At 42.2% G+C, this 17,662-nt stretch overlaps 1 protein-coding gene across 1 annotated transcript in view; it reads left to right on the top strand.

Moving 5' to 3' along the window:
- Positions 1-10,112, top strand: part of PDE10A (phosphodiesterase 10A) — a 265,628-nt gene extending 255,516 nt beyond the window's left edge. Inside the window, exons 19-22 of the mRNA XM_052645868.1 lie at positions 2,827-2,938; positions 5,982-6,062; positions 7,596-7,684; positions 9,995-10,112. Coding sequence (XP_052501828.1) covers positions 2,827-2,938; positions 5,982-6,062; positions 7,596-7,684; positions 9,995-10,112 — 400 coding nt within the window. The remainder of the gene's footprint in view (positions 1-2,826; positions 2,939-5,981; positions 6,063-7,595; positions 7,685-9,994) is intronic.
- Positions 10,113-17,662: the final 7,550 nt, after the last annotated feature.

The raw sequence follows: 17,662 nt of genomic DNA, 5'->3' as shown, positions 1-17,662 counted from the left end.
TCTTTCCCAACATCAGGGTCTTTTCCAATGAGTCAGCTCTTCACATCAGGTGGCCAAAATATTGGAGTTTCAGCTTCAGCATCAGTCTGTCCAATGAACACCCAGGACTGATCTCCTTTAGGATGGACTGGTTGGATCTCCTTGCAGTCCAAGGGACTCTCGAGAGCCTTCTCCAACACCACAGTTCAAAAGCATCAATTCTTCTGAGCAGGGCTTATTTTACTCATTTCTAGAACCGTGTCTGACACACACAGGCCTTCAGAACTTTTTGGAATAAATGAATGTAGTGAACCACGCCATCGCCACCCCCCTCCCCGAAGTCACCCTTCTGAGAACCGTCAGTAGTAGAGGCGGCATGTACCGGGCTCTCACTGCAGTGTTCCTAGTGAGGAGGACAGGCAAGGTCATGCCAAGAGCTCAGTTGGCGTAAACTCCATCCCTTTCAGAGTTGGCTGTTGGAATGCAGTATGAATTAGGTCTCCATGCTACAGTCCATGGGGTCACAAAGAGTCAGACGTGACTGAGTGACTGAAGTGAATGAGTCATCAGTTAGGCCTATATCCCATTCATAGACAGAAATGACACAGTTCCAATTCAGGTTAATATTTCCAGGAAACCATGACTATCCAACTAATTTGTCATTAATAGTAAAAAAAAATATATATATTTTTTAGAGGAATTTAATACAGATCTTATCTGTCTTATTTTTATTTGTTTGGTTAACAGTAAAATACTGGTAAATTTTTTTTTCTACGTAATTTTGACAGTGAAGTCTGAATGATAAGTAGGTTATTATCCTTTCAACCCTAATGGTAAGGATGCTGCCTGTGGAGTCATATTCAGGGGGAGAATCGGTTCACATGCTTTCTACTGCCCATTTATGTTAACAGTTTTTCCTTAGATTTATGAGATAAGAAATCTTTCTTGAGATGATTGCTTATTGCAATATTTATCCAAAAGAAATGAATGCTGACCCTTTTGTGTGAATGTAGATTGAATGAGACTGAATTACTTAAGTCTCATGAAATAATTATTTGTTAACAAAATAATAGTATTTTTCATGTTCTGTTCCTTTTTAAATGAACTGGCCTGTTAAGCAAACAGAAAATACTGTCATTGCTTTAGAAGCCCAAATCCAGAAATAAATATTATTCCTGTAAACCACAAAGTGCTTAGGAAACTACCTCAGCAAGAAAACATGGGCTTTCTGATCATTTTAAGGGATTTATATCTTCACATGACATCTGTTTTGGGGCCACAGGGCTAGTACACGTTTTAAGTCTCAGTGACATTTTTAAAGTCATCTAGACTGCCTGTTAGATACACGATAGCCACTTGTCCTTATTAAAAGTAAGGTTGTAGAAGAGATTACTAACACTGTGCTCAGTTGCTCAGTCATGTCCGACTCTTTGCAACCCTTTGGACTGTAGCCTGACAGGCTCTGCTGTCCATGGGATTTCTCAGGCAAGAATACTGGAGTGGGCTGCCATTTCCTTCTCCAGAGATCTTCCGCACCCAGGGATCGAACCCAGGTCTCTTATCTCCTGCATTGGCAGGTGGATTCATTACCACTGAGCCACCTGGCTAATGGGCTAAAAGAAATAGGCTGATGGAAAGTATTAATACAAGACCTCACAAGTGCTTGGCACCAAAGACATGGATAATAGACAAAGCAGGGTCTCCTGGAGATCCAGGAATCTTTGCTTGAGGGAGCACCCCTAAATCAGAAGCTCCAGCCAAGCTTCTTGCTCTGCTGCAAGCCCTGGTTGACAGGCTCAGGCCCCAGGGCAGCCCTTGCCCACAGATGGGGTCTGTCTGCAGCCGTCTAGGAAGCTCGGCGTCCTTGAGCAGCAGCAGAGTCCTTAGACTCTGGAGTTTAGTTGGGAGGGGCCATGGCGACATCTCGCTTGTTATGAGGTTTTGTGTCTTTCTCGATAATTTGCCTTCTATCATTATGCCATTTGCTTTGTAAAATTTCAAGTCAGTATATTAAAAGCTCTTAATAGCTAGCACGTAGTGCCACACTGAAGTGTAGACTTCATTTAGGGTGACCCCATGTCATTAGACCAAATCCATTAAAATTATATAGGGGGTGTGTATGTTTGAATACTTTTTAGGCAATTTTTATTTGTCTTCTAGAGAAAAGACTGAATAAACCATATTTAGGGGGAAAAAAAAGACCTAGAACACATGGTGGTGAGTGCAAAGCAATTGAGGAAAAAACACTCCTTTCCGTGGGGATGTTAGAGTTTGTGCAGCAGTTGGCGACCCTGCCCTTCTCTGCAGGTGAGGCGGTGAGAGAGCTGTCTGGAAATCTGAGTCCTCTGGCCGGCCCTGGACTGTTTACCTCTCGAAGACATCGTTGCGCTCATTGCATCTCACATTCTCCTGCTACAAAGTGAAAGGGTTGAATAGGTTTCCCCCCGCCCCTCAGGTTTCTTTCCACTCTGAAGTTTCACGATTCCATGAGATTCAAAATCTGGTTCGTGGCAGTCAGGTATAGCAGGGATTTAGAAGGTGTCAGGGCCAGGCCAGCATGACGTATTTCAGCAGGAAGCAGCCAGAAGCAGGAGCAGAGTATGCACTCTTCATGGAGCTAGGGAGAGCAGTGGCCGGTGTTCTCACGATTAAAGCGACACCATCCCTTAATTGTATCCTTCTTCTCCTTGCAGTTGCGTCTCCTCTGAAATGCTATCTTTCCTCCCCGCTGTGTGCAGTGGTGCCAGCCTGAAGCCGCACTTGGTCCTGAAACTGCGGAAGTCTTCCTAGCTGTTCTCACACCTGTGCAAACGCTGCGCTGACCAGTCTCGTCTCATTGTGTTCTAGAGACCGTGTCATCGGTTTGATGATGACCGCCTGTGATCTTTGTTCTGTGACAAAGCTGTGGCCAGTGACAAGGCTGACGGCCAACGACATATATGCAGAATTCTGGGCCGAGGTACGTCCTGGGGTTTCATAGGAATGCAGATGATGTCGATAAATGAGGAAAAATTGAGGGGATATTAAATACAGGGATAACGTAGTAACAGTATCTTAGCTGCTCATGTTGCTAGTAGTGCCTTAAAAAACACTATTGTTTAGCATTCATACAGGTATAAAGTCAGAGCATCTGACTTGGATATGTGTGTAAATTCCCTGATCGCCACTGAAATGGTTCAGGAACTGATTCCCTGAACAGCAGTGCAGCAGTTTTCTTTATTTAATAGCCAGTCCTTGTCATCCATTCAATAATTATCAGTGGCCGTCCCTTTTACGGCCACTAGCGAAAGTATTAAGAGGGACCCACAACATCACAGGCTGTATCTGCCTGCAGCAGAGAATTGGAGAGACTAATGATGTACCATAGAAACCCGAGATTAAATTGTGAATATGCCAAACAGTCAATTAGGCTGCAAATTATGAGTTCCACAGGAATTAATTCATGAACTCATGAATTCCCGACATATGAAACAACTATGTAAATTGCTTTCATGAATACCTTTTCTTGACTGAATTATCGAAATGATCAGAAATGTGTCTTTGCTCCTCAATTTGCTCTCTGAATTGGTCATGAATAAGTAGGATATAATTCTCTTGTTCAGATGAATCCACAGATACTTAGATCCCTGCATATTAAAAACAAGTTTATGGAAAAGAACTGTAAAATGTTTGCGCGCCTCATTTGGGTAGAAGAAGTCAAAGTAAATTTGGAGGACATGAGTTTGGTAAAACCATAAATCTCATGCCTTAAATCTCATCCAATAGAAGAACACACATAAAAAGTAAAAAAAAAAACAAGCCAGTAAACCATTCAGCTAATGATGAATAGAAATGGTCTATGATGTTGGTTTTGTCTCATGATAGTGATACTAAAGAAGTTTTTATTGAGTGAAGACCACAGGCCTTGGGTTGATTAGACTGAAGGTATTGTTTCTATACCAGCTTCCCTGGTAGCTCAGCTGTACACATTGTATATGCATCCTCTTGAATGTCTCTTTGTGTGTGTGTGTGTGTGTGTCAAAATCTAGTTACTCTCAGACTCAAGATTGTTTTTAAATGTACATGTCTGAGCTGTAATATTTGACTTTATTATCACAATCAGCTTAATTTGCATGTATGTCTAAACTAGTAACATAGTTAATGCTATACGTACCACATAAGAAAGCTTGTCTGAAGCTTGCTTACTGTTTTGCAGACACTTTGATTTATTTAGCAGTGATATACTTCAGACCTTAACAACTATATTTGTATTCTAAAACATGAAGTAAAAGGGGACAAACGTATTGATTTCTTTTCCCTTTCAATTCCTCATTGGTTAAGCAGTGCAGGGGTTAGGCGCGGCATTGGATAAGCTGTGCAGTAGTTAAGCGCGGCATTGGTTAAGCGGTGCACAGAGATTGACTGAGCTCCCAGTAGGCTCACAGATGCCATCTGCAAGGACCTCAGCGTCCCAGAGCGGAAGCAGAGCTGTAGTCCCCAAGCCTTGCCGTGGTTTCCTAGATGTTCATGAAGTCCACGCTGCCCTCCTCCCCGCCCCACCCTCTGCCCTCCGTCAGGCCCTCACAGGCTCTCGCCTGGATTCCTGCAGCATGCAGCTGGGCTCCTTGCCTGTCTTCTAGAATCAGTGTAACAGTAGCTAAGAGCGTGGGGTCTTTGGTGTCACGCTGTCCGAGATGAACATCCTGCCTTAGTGCTGAGACTGACACCTCAGGCCTGCTTTCTGACCCGTCTCAGCCTCAGCTGCCACACTTCCTGCTTCGGGACAAGTTGAGTTCTGTTTCCCGGCAACTGCCTGTCTCCCCTCGCTGCGGTGAAGACAGAAACGGCGAGCCTGATGCTCAAGCCCACGGCTCCTCTGCGGCCTGGGTCCCTGACTGTGCTGTGCAGCTCCATCCGCCTGGAGCCCCCCGCCCCACACCCCTGCAGCTCTCCCCACCTCAGCCCGACACCGCAGACCACATGCACACACGGGCCATCCGTCCCACTCAGACGTTCTCCTTGTCGGCATCAGTGTTTGTTTCTAGGTGCCTGTACGAACCACTGCTTATTTAAAATCTTTTCATGTCTCGGGGCTTGGGAAATCCTTGAGGGGGGCCAGTTATTTTCATTCCCTTAGGGCAGAAAAGAAGGAAATATGAGAGCTAGCGCGGTTCATGTTTAAACCGGCAGCTTCAGAGCAGACCGCTTCCGGTGCCCTCACGTGGCTAAGACAGTGTTTTGGTCCTGTGCTCACATGTTCTTATCGAGGGTTATGGTCGTTTGTCCCAGGACCCTGTCTTAGCAAACTCAGGATGCTTTATGCTTCTGAAAACAAGCACAACAAAATAATCAGAAATATTAATCATTAAGAAACGTGAAGGACTTAGCAGTCTTTAACCTTAGAAAAGAAATAAAAAGAGTAAGGTAATTTTTAAATCTATAAAATGAGGATAATAATATCTAACTCATAGTATTTCATGAAAATCAAGGGACGTAATGTTTACAGTGGCCCAGATATTATACATCTTTAGTAAACATCTATAATTTTAACCTTTATGCTGATCTCTAGCCAGTTATACTGTATCTTTACTGACATGTTTTAGCAGACTGCTCTTTATTCTTGATGGGTCAACATTCCTCTTTAAACTCTGGCTTCATCTCTCTCGGTGCGTGTGAAAAAGTCATCTGAAAAAGTGAGATAAAGGCCTTGAAGTTATGTCATCCTTGTTCTCGTGTTCCTCCTCGCACATGCGTGTCCTTTTGTTACAACTCACTAACTTCTACAAAGTGAAACGGAAGTGATGGCTAGGTTTCTGGTAATTCAGGATAAGAGAGGAGCATGAGGATAAAAACCTACAGTAGTGCATTACATGTTTATTATTCTGACATTTGTGTGGGCCATTAGCCAGAAACATTATTCATCTTGAAAAACATTAATGGATAGAGGCAACAGCACATTCATGCCGACGTTTTATAACACTGCATGAAACTGAGAGAGCCTGGTGTCCCCCCGTTTCTCCCAGGGCGATGAGATGAAGAAGCTGGGGATACAGCCAATTCCCATGATGGACCGAGACAAGAAGGACGAGGTCCCGCAAGGCCAGGTATGGGCTGTGTGGTCAAGCGGTCGTTCAGTGGTCCTGACAGCAGATGGGAGTGAGAAGCAGGTGCCATCTGGCGGGAGCTGGAACCCGCTGAAGTCTTCTCCATTTAGATGCCCCTTGATTGGGAAATCCTAGCTAGATTTAAAGACTTCATAACTAGCCTTGTCATCGCCTCTTTCTACAGATAAAATTGCAGTAAATTACAGGCTTTCTTTTCTTACTTGAAATAGAGGGGATGGATGAAGTTGAAATGTTAATATATTTTAGCAAACAAAAAATATTTTGTCATCGAATGTACAAAGATATTTTTTGGAGAATAACATTATAGATTTTGGCTAGGTTTACATTTCCTAACAAATAATGCGTAATGTTTCAGTACATTTTGAGCTTCGTCTTACTGTAAACTGGCACTCATTATCCTCTTTTCAGGTCTTACAACATGTTTTGCATTAATTTTTGATGCTTTGAGAGCTCTAGTGCCTTCTTAGCTTTGCATGTATGCATGTGTGGTGTGATACATTCCTTTATGACGGTCTTTTAAAACTATCAATCTTCTAACGTCACGATAAGGATGTTAATGACGTCTCTTGGCGGGCACCGGCCCAGCAGAGGAAGGTGTGATTTGCTCACCCTTGTCGCCGAGGGGTGGTTTTCTCGAATCCTCCACGGGAGGCTCACTCCCCATCCCCGTCTGACTTGCACTGACACGTGTGCCATGCCTGTCGCGTGTGTAATTTGCAGTCTAGTCCTGTTTTGACACTGTTTGTGGATCCTCCCCATATTTGTAATCATAGTGTTTTGCTTTTCAAGTCACATTGTAAGAGTCCTGCCCCATGCTGAGAGATCTTTACCTTCATTTTCTTCAGCTTCTTTTTTATTTCATCATTTTATATTTGATTTGTTCAATTTTGGGAATTCATCTTGCAACGTAGTTAAGAGAGGAAGCTGACAGTATTAGCTTTTCCTTGTGGGCAATTGAGCAGTGACCCCAATGGGATTCTTGATAAGAGAACTGAAAATGCCATCAGAAAGTGGACTTTGTTCTTGTGTGATTCCATTAAGAGCAGTGCATTTTTTTTTTTTTTTGCCAAAATTCCAGATCCATTTATAGTATTAGTGAATTTTAAATAAGATATTTCTGTGATCAGCTAGTATTTTACCAAATATATTGCTTCTGACTTGTGATTATTGTGAAATTATTCTTTGCCATTTAGTAAAAGACTCCTAAGAATAGGTCATGAGTTACAACTGATCTACAATAAGAATCCCATTGAATATTGTACTTGGGTTTTAGAGTGACCTCTTTTTATTATTTAAATTTTTTATGTTTTATATCGTGAATGTATTTTAATGAATTTTAAACCGTCATCTGCAGGAGTGTTCACTGAGGCAAATGTTACTTAGCAAAACCAGAGTGCTTAGATTTTCAGGTAGGCTAGAGACGTAGAAAATTCACTTGATGAGTTTTGCCAGTGCTGCTGGAATCGCTAACGTGCGGTTGTGTTTCTTGTCTGCATTTCTGTGCTGGCCCAGCTGGGGTTCTACAATGCCGTGGCCATTCCCTGCTACACCACCCTCACCCAGATCTTCCCCGCCACGGAGCCGCTCCTGAAGGCCTGCAGGTATGTACACCAGCTTCACCTCGATGCTTTTCCGCCAAAAATAAGAATCTGTGCAGCGTTTTTTGTCCCATCTAGACATAGATGTCTTCACTACAGTTTACAGTAACTGGGCTGTGTGTTTGCCTGTGTAACAAGTATAAGTCAAAAATATTTATTCACAAAGTTGTTCATTCACCAAAAAGGAGTGGGAAGTGTTCCCTTTTATGACTCACAGACCCCTGGCTGATGTTGTTTTTAAAAAGACAATAATGTCTTTTCTGAGCTGCTGGTTTGGAAGGGGACTCAGTTTAAATCACACAGTTTACTGTTTGAAGGGTAGAGACGGAATCTTGAATGCGATCTTTAAGTTTCATTTTCTTCCCGAAAGAAAGGCAGGCCTCCAGCTGACCTGTTCTAGTTCAGATTTCTCTGTGTGCTCTCATTATCCTTTTTAAGAGCTAAACTCAGCTCAGAATGTTGGAAATTTTCTAAGATTTCATTTTACTTGGAAAAGAAATTCCCCTAGGAGGGTGACAGGCAATGAGCAAACAGCCGTGTGTTGGTTTTCTGCAAGAGAATGAGTGTGGGGACTGTTTTTGTAACCGTTCGACCAGAACCACGCTGGGGGCTGGAGTGGGTGCACCACTGAGGGGCGAGCAGACCTGTGGCTGGAAGGTTGCAAACACAGTCAGAGGCTTTAGGGCTCTCCCGTCCTTTGCTGTAGCAACTCAGGAACTGTTTTGTTTTGTTTTGTTTTAAGGAAAACTAACAAATAAACTAACATGCAAGAAGATTTAAAAAAGATACTGCTTTCTCCTGTTTAAGTGGTCCTCTTTTTTCTCTGCTCCTGTGGCAATGAACAGGACATCCCAGCATGTTTTGTTGAGCTAAGGAAACATAGCAAAGTTAGTATGTGTCTTTTTTCCAACATATCAAGAAGTCTCTTTAGGTTTTGGGGAAATGACACCTGACGATATGGTACATAAGCTAAAGCGTTACATTTTTCAAGTTATATTTTAGGGGTTTCTTTGTACAAAGGTATCTTAGCATTCTGTGCTTGCCGACACTCAGGTTCCCTTCTGATTTTGACTTCCCATCAAGGTGGCGGTGTGGATGGGGTCTCTGCCGGGTTGGACGGGGCAGGCGAGGGGCAGTCAGGCAGCGGGAGTGCCCTACCATCGAAGGAGACCAAGGTGCCATCACGTTTGAGCTGCAGATCCTGAGAGAGACTAGGGGGGCAGGGGAGCCGAGGGTGCATTTGAGACCAGAGGCCAGGGGAGCACAAATCAACCACCTAACAAGGAAATCTCAAAGGTCCATAGCAGGTGTAACTTGTGGTGACTTGTTTAATGCCTGACATGGTGTTCAGCATATGGCGTGTGATGGGCAGGACTGACCTGCACAGGGGCACACACTTCCGCCCCACAGGGTGCAAAGGCCTGGCTGCAGGGTCGTCATGGATGCCCCCCTTCCTTTCTCCCCACCCGTGTGTGACCTGATGGCCCAGTCCGCTCTCCCAGTGAATCCTGACTGAGTCAGAAACTGAACGTGGGCTGCCTGTTCGCCTCCGCAGCCTGAAGCTGGTGGGATGGGGGCCTCCGCTCTAGCGGGTGTGGCTCCTCTGAGGACCCAAACTGCAGTGCAGGCCCAAGGGGACAGTCGTTATCAGTCAGTCAGTTGGTTCAGTTGCTCAGTCGTGTCCGACTCTGCAACCCCATGGACTGCAGCACACCAGGCCTCCCTGTCCATCACCAACTCGCAGATTTTACTCAAACTCATGTCCATTGAGGTGGTGATGCTATCCAACCATCTCGTCCTCTGTCGTCCCCTTCCCCTCCCACCTTCGATCTTTCCCAGGATCAGGTTCTTTTCCAGTGAGTCAGCTCTTCTCATCAGGTGGCCAAAGTATTGGAGTTTCAGCTTCAGCATCAGTCCTTCCAACGAATATTCAGGACTGATTTCCTTTAGGATGGACTGGTTGGATCTCCTTGCAGTCCAAGGGACTCTCAAGAGTCTTCTCCAACACCACAGTTCAAAAGCATCAATTCTTTGGCGCTGAGCTTTCTTTACAGTCCAACTGTCACATCCATACATGACCACTGGAAAAACCATAGCCTTTACTAGACGGACCTTTGTTGGCAAAGTAACGTCTGCTTTTTAATATGCTGTCTAAAGTATATTACAGTGTTTTAAATGAATATTATATATGATCAGGGTGACACCCAAAAGCCAGCAGGCTGAGTTATGCCCAAGTTACACTGTGCATGGTGTGGGGACAGAGTGCAGAAGTCCTTTCTGAAACGGCCCCTGTCTCTGCCTTCCTCGTTCCAGGAATAACCTGAGCCAGTGGGAGAAGGTGATCCGGGGTGAGGAGAGCGCCTTGGGGATCCTGGACCTGCCAGAGGCCGAGGGGTCCCCGGAGAGGCCGCCCGTGAAGACCGATGACTGATGGCCCCCAGCGGGCCGTCCCACTGGAAAATGCTCATCCTGCTTCTTTGACTTTTCTTCCTTTTATTTTCGGGGGGAACCTATACCTGTTAAACTGGGATGCAGACCTCTTCAAGAAGGAACATCAGGTGAACACGTCCAGCAGATGGCTCCCTGCCGCGTCCTCGACGGTGATCGGCCAGGCCCAGAGACGCGCCGCCCAGAGTCGCCTCTTGACTTGTGACCCGGCCTCTTCTGATGGGCTGCTAGGCGGAGGCCTTAATGGAGACGGACGCTTAGAAAGGGGTACTTTTCTGCTGTATCTTTCTGGTGAGGGTTGAAACGGTACTAAGAAGGCACCGCACTTTGGCTTCCACACCACTGTTGCTTTGATGTTGTTGGCTATAAATAGGAGCTTTGACACGTTGCGCTTGTGGATGTTCGTGTGTGACCTGGTTGTCGTTAGCGTGGATCGTGGCAGACAGCCTTAGCCCGTGGCATCGAGCTGACTGAGCAAGAAGTGTCTTTCTGCAATCATTGACGGAAAATAGTCAGACTTGGGTTCAGAGCCTCGTGAATTTAAAAAAGTTAGGTGGACTAAAGTGTACTCTTTAAATTTATATAAAGGGCTTAGATGCATAAATTTAACACTAAAGGAAGTAGGTTTTCTATCCTCTCTAGAAGAGATGCAGAGATACATCATAGTAAATCTAAGAGCTCCAATATCAATTCGAAAGATGTTAAGAGAATTTTTTAAAATTCTTTTTCCTTTATTGTCGTCTCGACATATTTCCTAAACCCTTTACACAAAGAACAAAATAAAAGCAAGGCATACAAACGTTTTTCAGTGGACAAGTCTTATGGATGCAAAGTGCGAATTTTTAGTAATGATGCTTTTATGTTTTCACTTGATGTCATTGCAAAATCTTAAACTCACATTCAAAAATGAAAGATTTATTCTACAGATTATTTAATTAAGAGACCATACATTTCTCTTAAAATCAATTAAACCATAAAATCTAAGCCTTCTGGAATCTTCACTCTGGCCCACTGCGTTCCTCTCCCACATCCTGCCCTCGTCCGCCCGATGGTCTTTCAGAAGCTCTCTGCCCACAGCAGGGAGGCCAGAGGACACAGCTGTATCTGGGTCCATCTCTGCCCTTTCTGCTCCACTCAAGGTGGGATATCCACAGAAAAACCTGTGTCTGCAAAGTTGTTTCTGTATCAGTTTGGTAAGCTCATATTACTCTACAGTGTAAATGCTTTGAAAGAAGTATACAAACTTTATAGGCAGCCCCCTTCCTGCAAGGATTCGAAGCCAGTCACTCCTGGTGCCTGTTAACGCTTCACCTCCAAAGCTGCTAGTACTGACCTGAAGGAATGCGTCTCAGAAGTACTGAGTTGTCCCTAACAAGTGGCTTATCCACCATCCTTGTAGCAGGAAACTGGAGCATTACTCTTAATGAAATAAATTTTTTCAAAGATTATTTCACATATCCAATACTGTATACATTGTTGTTCATATGAGCTTGGTTTTTGCAAAAATTATTAAATCAGATGTTTCTAAGATATGGTTGATTTATAGCAGAGTTAGCTATACATAAACATCATTCGTATTTTAAAATTAACACTGTGTTCAGTTTCCTTATGGGCTTCTAAAAGTGGCCATCTTCCTTACTTGGAGCTCCATTTGCCATTATAATTTTATGATATGAGATAAAATGAAATAACAGAATGCCACTGCGGCTAGTTTCACACATACACACATGGACACATGCAGCTGTGTACATGCATATAGACATACACGTGTGTAGATGTGCACACGCATGTATATGTGAGAGAGAGAAAGGGAGAGAGATGAAAACACATCTTTGAAAACTAAAAATCAGCCCCATTCTTCAAAAACAGTGATTTCTCATGTGGAAAAATGTATATTGTTTAATATAAAGCTGACTAGAAAAAGCCCTCTTTCATGTTAGTGTATTCATAGAATTGAATTCTAAAATGTTGCATATATCCAAACTTTCTACATCCAAATGTTTGAAACTGGACCCACGAGATTTAATGTTAATCAGGAGAGTGCCTTAGGTCATCTAACTGAACCTGGAGACTGAATTGCAAGGGGGAAGGAAATATTATTTAAGGCTGCTGTTATTAAAAAATGTTTAAAAGAATGTGTGAATTCTGCTTCTGGAAAGAGAAAGCAGTCCTGGGGAGGGAAGCCTCTGGCTATTTTTGCATTTAAGCTTGCTGTTGTGACCCGATTATTAGAGAAAAGTGTCTTATTTCGACATAGCCAAGTGTTTTACATGATGTGACCTGTGCTTTGAACAATAGTTTCCCAAAGAAGTGTATGTGGATTTATCGGTTGGTTAATTTCTTGTGAATCGTCATAATACAAGCAAAGTTTGAACAAAGGACTGTATTCTAAGGTAAACTGTTAATACTGCTTCCATCATGTATAAGATCGACTTGAGAATCATAGATACACCTAAGATGAAAGTTGCCTCGGATGCCGGGATGTTTAATAACAATCTGTTGTGGAAAACACGCAGTTGGGAGTATTTTGTATCTCAGCATTTATTTAGCAGGCATGCTTTTAGAGTTCCACCTTGTCTTTCCCCCAGATCTTTTCTTTAAAGGACAGATGGTTGTCATTGCCAAGTGTTTTGATGAGTTTCTCATTAAGGTGGTATTATATATTGGGCCCAAGTTCCCTGTTCAGTATAAATTTGGTAACCAGTTGTGAGCATATGTTAAATATTTAATTTTCAAAAATTTTTATTGGTTTTCGTTTATAGTAGAGAACAGTTTTATCATCAAATGCCATTATGCCATTATCTTTCCAGAGATAGTGAATATATTTTTTACCTAGAAATTTTCTTGGAAATGCATTCTAACGACGACATGAAATCCTGAACTTGGACAGTGGAATAAAATTCTAAAAACATGCAAGTATCTGGTTAATTAATAGTTGGCTGTGATTTAATTAAATGGAGAGTCTTCATTGCAATTAATGTGGAAAGGAATCCTCAAATACAGCCCTTTTACTAGGGCAGAAATTGTGTGATCCATTTCCCAGCTTTAGTTATTTTCAAGAAGCACGTGAGAAGCCAGCCTCGGAGGAGAGACCAAGTTTTAAATTATTCACACACAGTTGTCCTTCGTCCCAACTCTTCTCTCAATGGAAAAGCATCTGTACAGACGACCCCAGAGCTGCTGACTTGTTACCACAGCGACAAAAACAGAGCTACTTCAGAACTACGCTTGTTCAGTGTAGGTTTCCTCTCTTTAGCATGCTTTTCAGATATTATGTTTATTTTATAGAATCAATCTCAGTAAATTTTGCTTTCTTGGTACATTCAAGCACACTAGCTATGCTTGTACACAGTACACATAGATGCATAAATCCTTAGCTTCTTGGATTATTTAATAGATTTAGTTTCTAGTATTATGTTGCTGGTCTTTTAATCCAAAGAAAAGGTTGAGTCTTAGTAAGACTAAATGATTCACCATGCCTTGGTCTGTGCCTTTATTTTGAACACTGCAGATTTTACTTCTTCTTTCACGGATTCGTCGTTTTGCTTTCTCGCTTGACTATACTTAAAAGCATTTCAAGGGATATATCCACGGTTAATTTTATCAAGTTAAATTAATTAAGATCATTCTCTCCTTATGAGACTTCTATACTTTATTTCATTTTATTCAGTTACCTTCCTGACCATAACCAATGAACTGTTCAGACTCAGTTGTTTGTTTTTTTTTTTTAACAAGAATTTCCAAGAACTGTGACACTGATTGTGACGTGATTTTGTGGGTTTTTCAGGTACATATGCATGGTTTAGACTTTGAAACTCACTTCTATCTTTATGTATTTCAAATGTGTTTGCCTTCTACACTTCACTGGTTTTATTCAAGGTTTCATTCTTTAAAAACGTATTCATTTATTTCGCTTTAAAGTATCCCTTCGATTGCAAGTGTTAATATGATTTAAAATCACTGTTAAATGTAAACTAACCAAGTATGGCATCAGTGGTGCTTTCCCCACGCTTGTCTATAGCGCATGGCTGGTGTCTTTTTACCTTTGCATAAGTATTTATGCTGATACACACTTTGCCAATTTCTTTAAACACTTAAGTTTAAACTGTGATACTCAGTGCAGTGCTTACTCTGTTTTCTCTTTTTTTATTGAGTATTTTGATTGAAGCATTAGATACATCTATGCGATGATAAAAATAGCAAAAAAAAAAAAAGAGGAAGAAAACAGTTTCTATGCTGCTCTCGTTCTAAATTTAAAAGGTGGGACAAAGTGAAAGATGTCCATGTTTTCCAAGGAACATGTTTGAAATCCAAAGAAGCATCACTGCCTTTGCCTAAGCTCTCAGCGTTTTCTTCTCTGACCACTGAGAGCGTGCAGACCCTCATGCGTCTGCTGGGCAAGGTCACTGTTACCCCAGGACCCAGGCAGAAACTTCCAGCCAGTCCAAGCCACCAAGTAGAGAAGTCGGTCTACACACGTCAAGTTTCGGCTGATATTACTGAGGAACTGTCCATTTTCTGATGCTTAAGTGGAAAGGTTTCATTCCTATTGCAAGTTAAGTTTTAAAAGTGTGTTATCTCGTACCCTAGCCCACCTAAAAATGTCAACCTCTCTTGGGCTTTGCAGCTTTTGTTTTCTCGTTAGCGCCCAGTCCTGTGTCCTGTGTCAAATATCCTAGGCAAATGACGTATGGGAATGTTCTCTTCCATATGATCCGTTGTATGGTGTATATTCTATATATTCACTTAGTGTGAACATTGAACATAGACTTCATCACAGTAGTTTCCACACAATGCCCCCACGTTTTACCACGCCCACCCCAGTGACCCACTGGAAAAAATATGCGTGCCCAAAGCCCTGTGAAACAGTTACCAAAATTTATAGAAATGCAGTGTCCTGACTTTCTGAAAAGGTGGCTTTTTATTTTAACAAGTCCTTATGAACAAAAGATCCTCTATCCCTACTTAGCCAAGGCATCTGTAATCTCCTTGCTGACGGGAAGCTGCTGGAGTGACATATGGGTCACATGCTATCAAAAATACAGTGAATGCTCATAATAATGCTAATTTTTAGACTCAGTGGCTCTGTATCCACAGTTTTAGTGGGCTCTCTTGGAAGGAGAAAGAAATTTGAGTTAACAATATCCAATTTCACTATAGTTAATGAGTTATAAATTTACAAATATTTTATACATCTGACATATAAAAACTTTGTAAAATGCACAAGTGCAATAACTTAAAGAGATCTTAACTTTGCATTTATAAATTATAAATATTGTACATGTGTGTAATTTTTTCATGTATTCATTTGCAGTCTTTGTATTTAAAAGAAATCTTTTCTGTTATGTTTGTATAATATAACAATAATCATTTATGATAAACTAGGCAAGTTGTAAATAAATTCATAATTCAAACAGCCAGTGTATATGCGTATACAGGTGTTACATTACAAAATCTTTGTTTTACCTACAAGCTTAGAGCAGCTAGAAACTTTTGTTGATATGTAACTATACATTTAAAGTATATATATATGTATGATACATGAAATATATGTAGAGATGTTCATAATTTTAATGGCTCTCCTTCGTTGTGAATAATTGAATACAGAATTTTTAAAATATCACCTTTCACGTTTATTGTTTGTTCTCATGTATGGGGAAGGTCAGAGACATTTTGTGCATTGAGGAGGAGGTGCAGGGCTTCCTAAGTTCGCGTGCAAACACCCCAGGCCTTGTCTGCAGAGGAGACATCAAGTTCACATTGGAGCAACCTGGTGCATTTGCTTCAAGCATTTTCTAGCAGAAAGGATGAGGCAACATAAAAGGTTACATTTTTACAAGATGATTTATTAACCCCATTGTATAATCTTAAATGTTGGAAGACTGTTCGGGTCTTTCCGAAAGACAGTTTCAGGTTACAGAACTCCTGATCCTGAGTGCCCAAGGCCGAGGCTGGCTCCTGAATCAGACCCCTGCCGGCGGAGTTTCCAGGACCAGTCCAAATTCGCCTGGCTTAGCGCAGGAAGGACTCCACAGGGCAGGCACGTTTACGAGTAAGTGATGGGATTCTTTCTGCTGGTAAAGAAAATGTTCTTGGCTAAATTCACATAATCTTAGGCACTGATGAGTATCCTCCTGGCTTCATCTTTAAACTCTGCTTAAAGAAATTGTGTTTATTTGGCTCTTTCTGCTTGCCCTCAGGTGAGCAGGCAAATGATAAATATTTAAGACCAGAAAGTTAAAGTCGAATTGTATCCTGAGACCCTCTTTAACTAAAATTATAGTACTATGCTAACTAAAGATATACCTTTGGGAGCAAATGAAATAAATGTTTTGTGGAATAAAGGCCTGTCGCATTGTTGAACGTGTGTGTCCACAGCCTTGTTAATTAGATGAACATAGAAAGACCTCAAAATGGAGCAAGCCCTTCTGCACCCCAGACTCCTGCGGATATGGTGCTGTCTGCGTGCACGGCACTGTGCGTGTTGTAGACAGGATTTTTGTTCAATATCCGTTTCCTGTGAAATTGTATCAAATGTTTGCTGTGTTAAAAATAAATCTCGTGTGCTTATACATCCATCAACTCATCTAGTGACTGAGCTTGCTGATTCGTTCTCCGTAAAACTGATCTGAATGTGAGTCTGTATCTTCCTTATGCAGATTTGACTTCTCCATCAGCCTTACCCTAACTGTTTCCTAACACCAAAGGAAACCCTAAAAAAGCAGCGCTATTAAACACTTATTCGACAAGTGGGATTGCGCACCTGATATGCGGTGGGGTGTGGGGTGCAGCATTGGGGCCAGTGCAGGGAAGGCAGCTGAGAGTTGGCTGCACACACGTCTTCCCACCCTAAGGCCTCTGTCACCTTGCACAACTCTCTGCGCCCTTGTTCCTTCCTGTGGGGACTGTCCTCAGGCCCAGTTCTGGAAGAGACAAAAGGGAAATTGCATATTTGTTGACCTGAGAATCTCACGTATTAACAGGACGTTTACCTTTTTTTTAAGCTTTTTATTGGAGTTTGGTTGCTTTACAGCGTTGCATCAGTTTCTGTCGTACAGCAAAGTGAATCAGTTGTACATGTATGTGTGGCCTCTCTTTTCTAGGTTCTTTTCCCGTATAGGTCGTTACAGAGCACTGAACAGAGCTCCCTGTGCGGTGTTCTCGTTAGTCCTCTATGTTGTATACAAGATCAGTAATGTTTCTATCTCAGTCGCAGTCTCCCCAGCCGTCCCACCTCCTCCTTGGTGTCCGCACGTTCGCTCTCTACATCTGTGTCTCTATTTCTGTTTTGCAAATGAGATCGTCTATACCATGTTTCTAGATTCCACACACAGGTTAACACACGATACTTGTATTTCTCGGTCTGACTTTCTTCACTCTGTGTGACAGTCTCTAGATTCATCCACGTCTCTGCAAATGACTCGGTCACATTTCTGGTTATGGCTGAGTAATAAGACAGTTTTTTAAAAAATCTTCCAAATAATATACAAATGAGGTGGTTCTCCCACAAGGAAGCTGAGCCTGATGACACAG

This window comes from Budorcas taxicolor, chromosome 9, assembly GCF_023091745.1.
Source record: "Budorcas taxicolor isolate Tak-1 chromosome 9, Takin1.1, whole genome shotgun sequence".
Taxonomy (NCBI): Eukaryota; Metazoa; Chordata; class Mammalia; order Artiodactyla; family Bovidae; genus Budorcas; species Budorcas taxicolor.
Note: the sequence above shows the minus strand (reverse complement) of the source record. Positions and strands in the feature narration are given on the sequence as shown.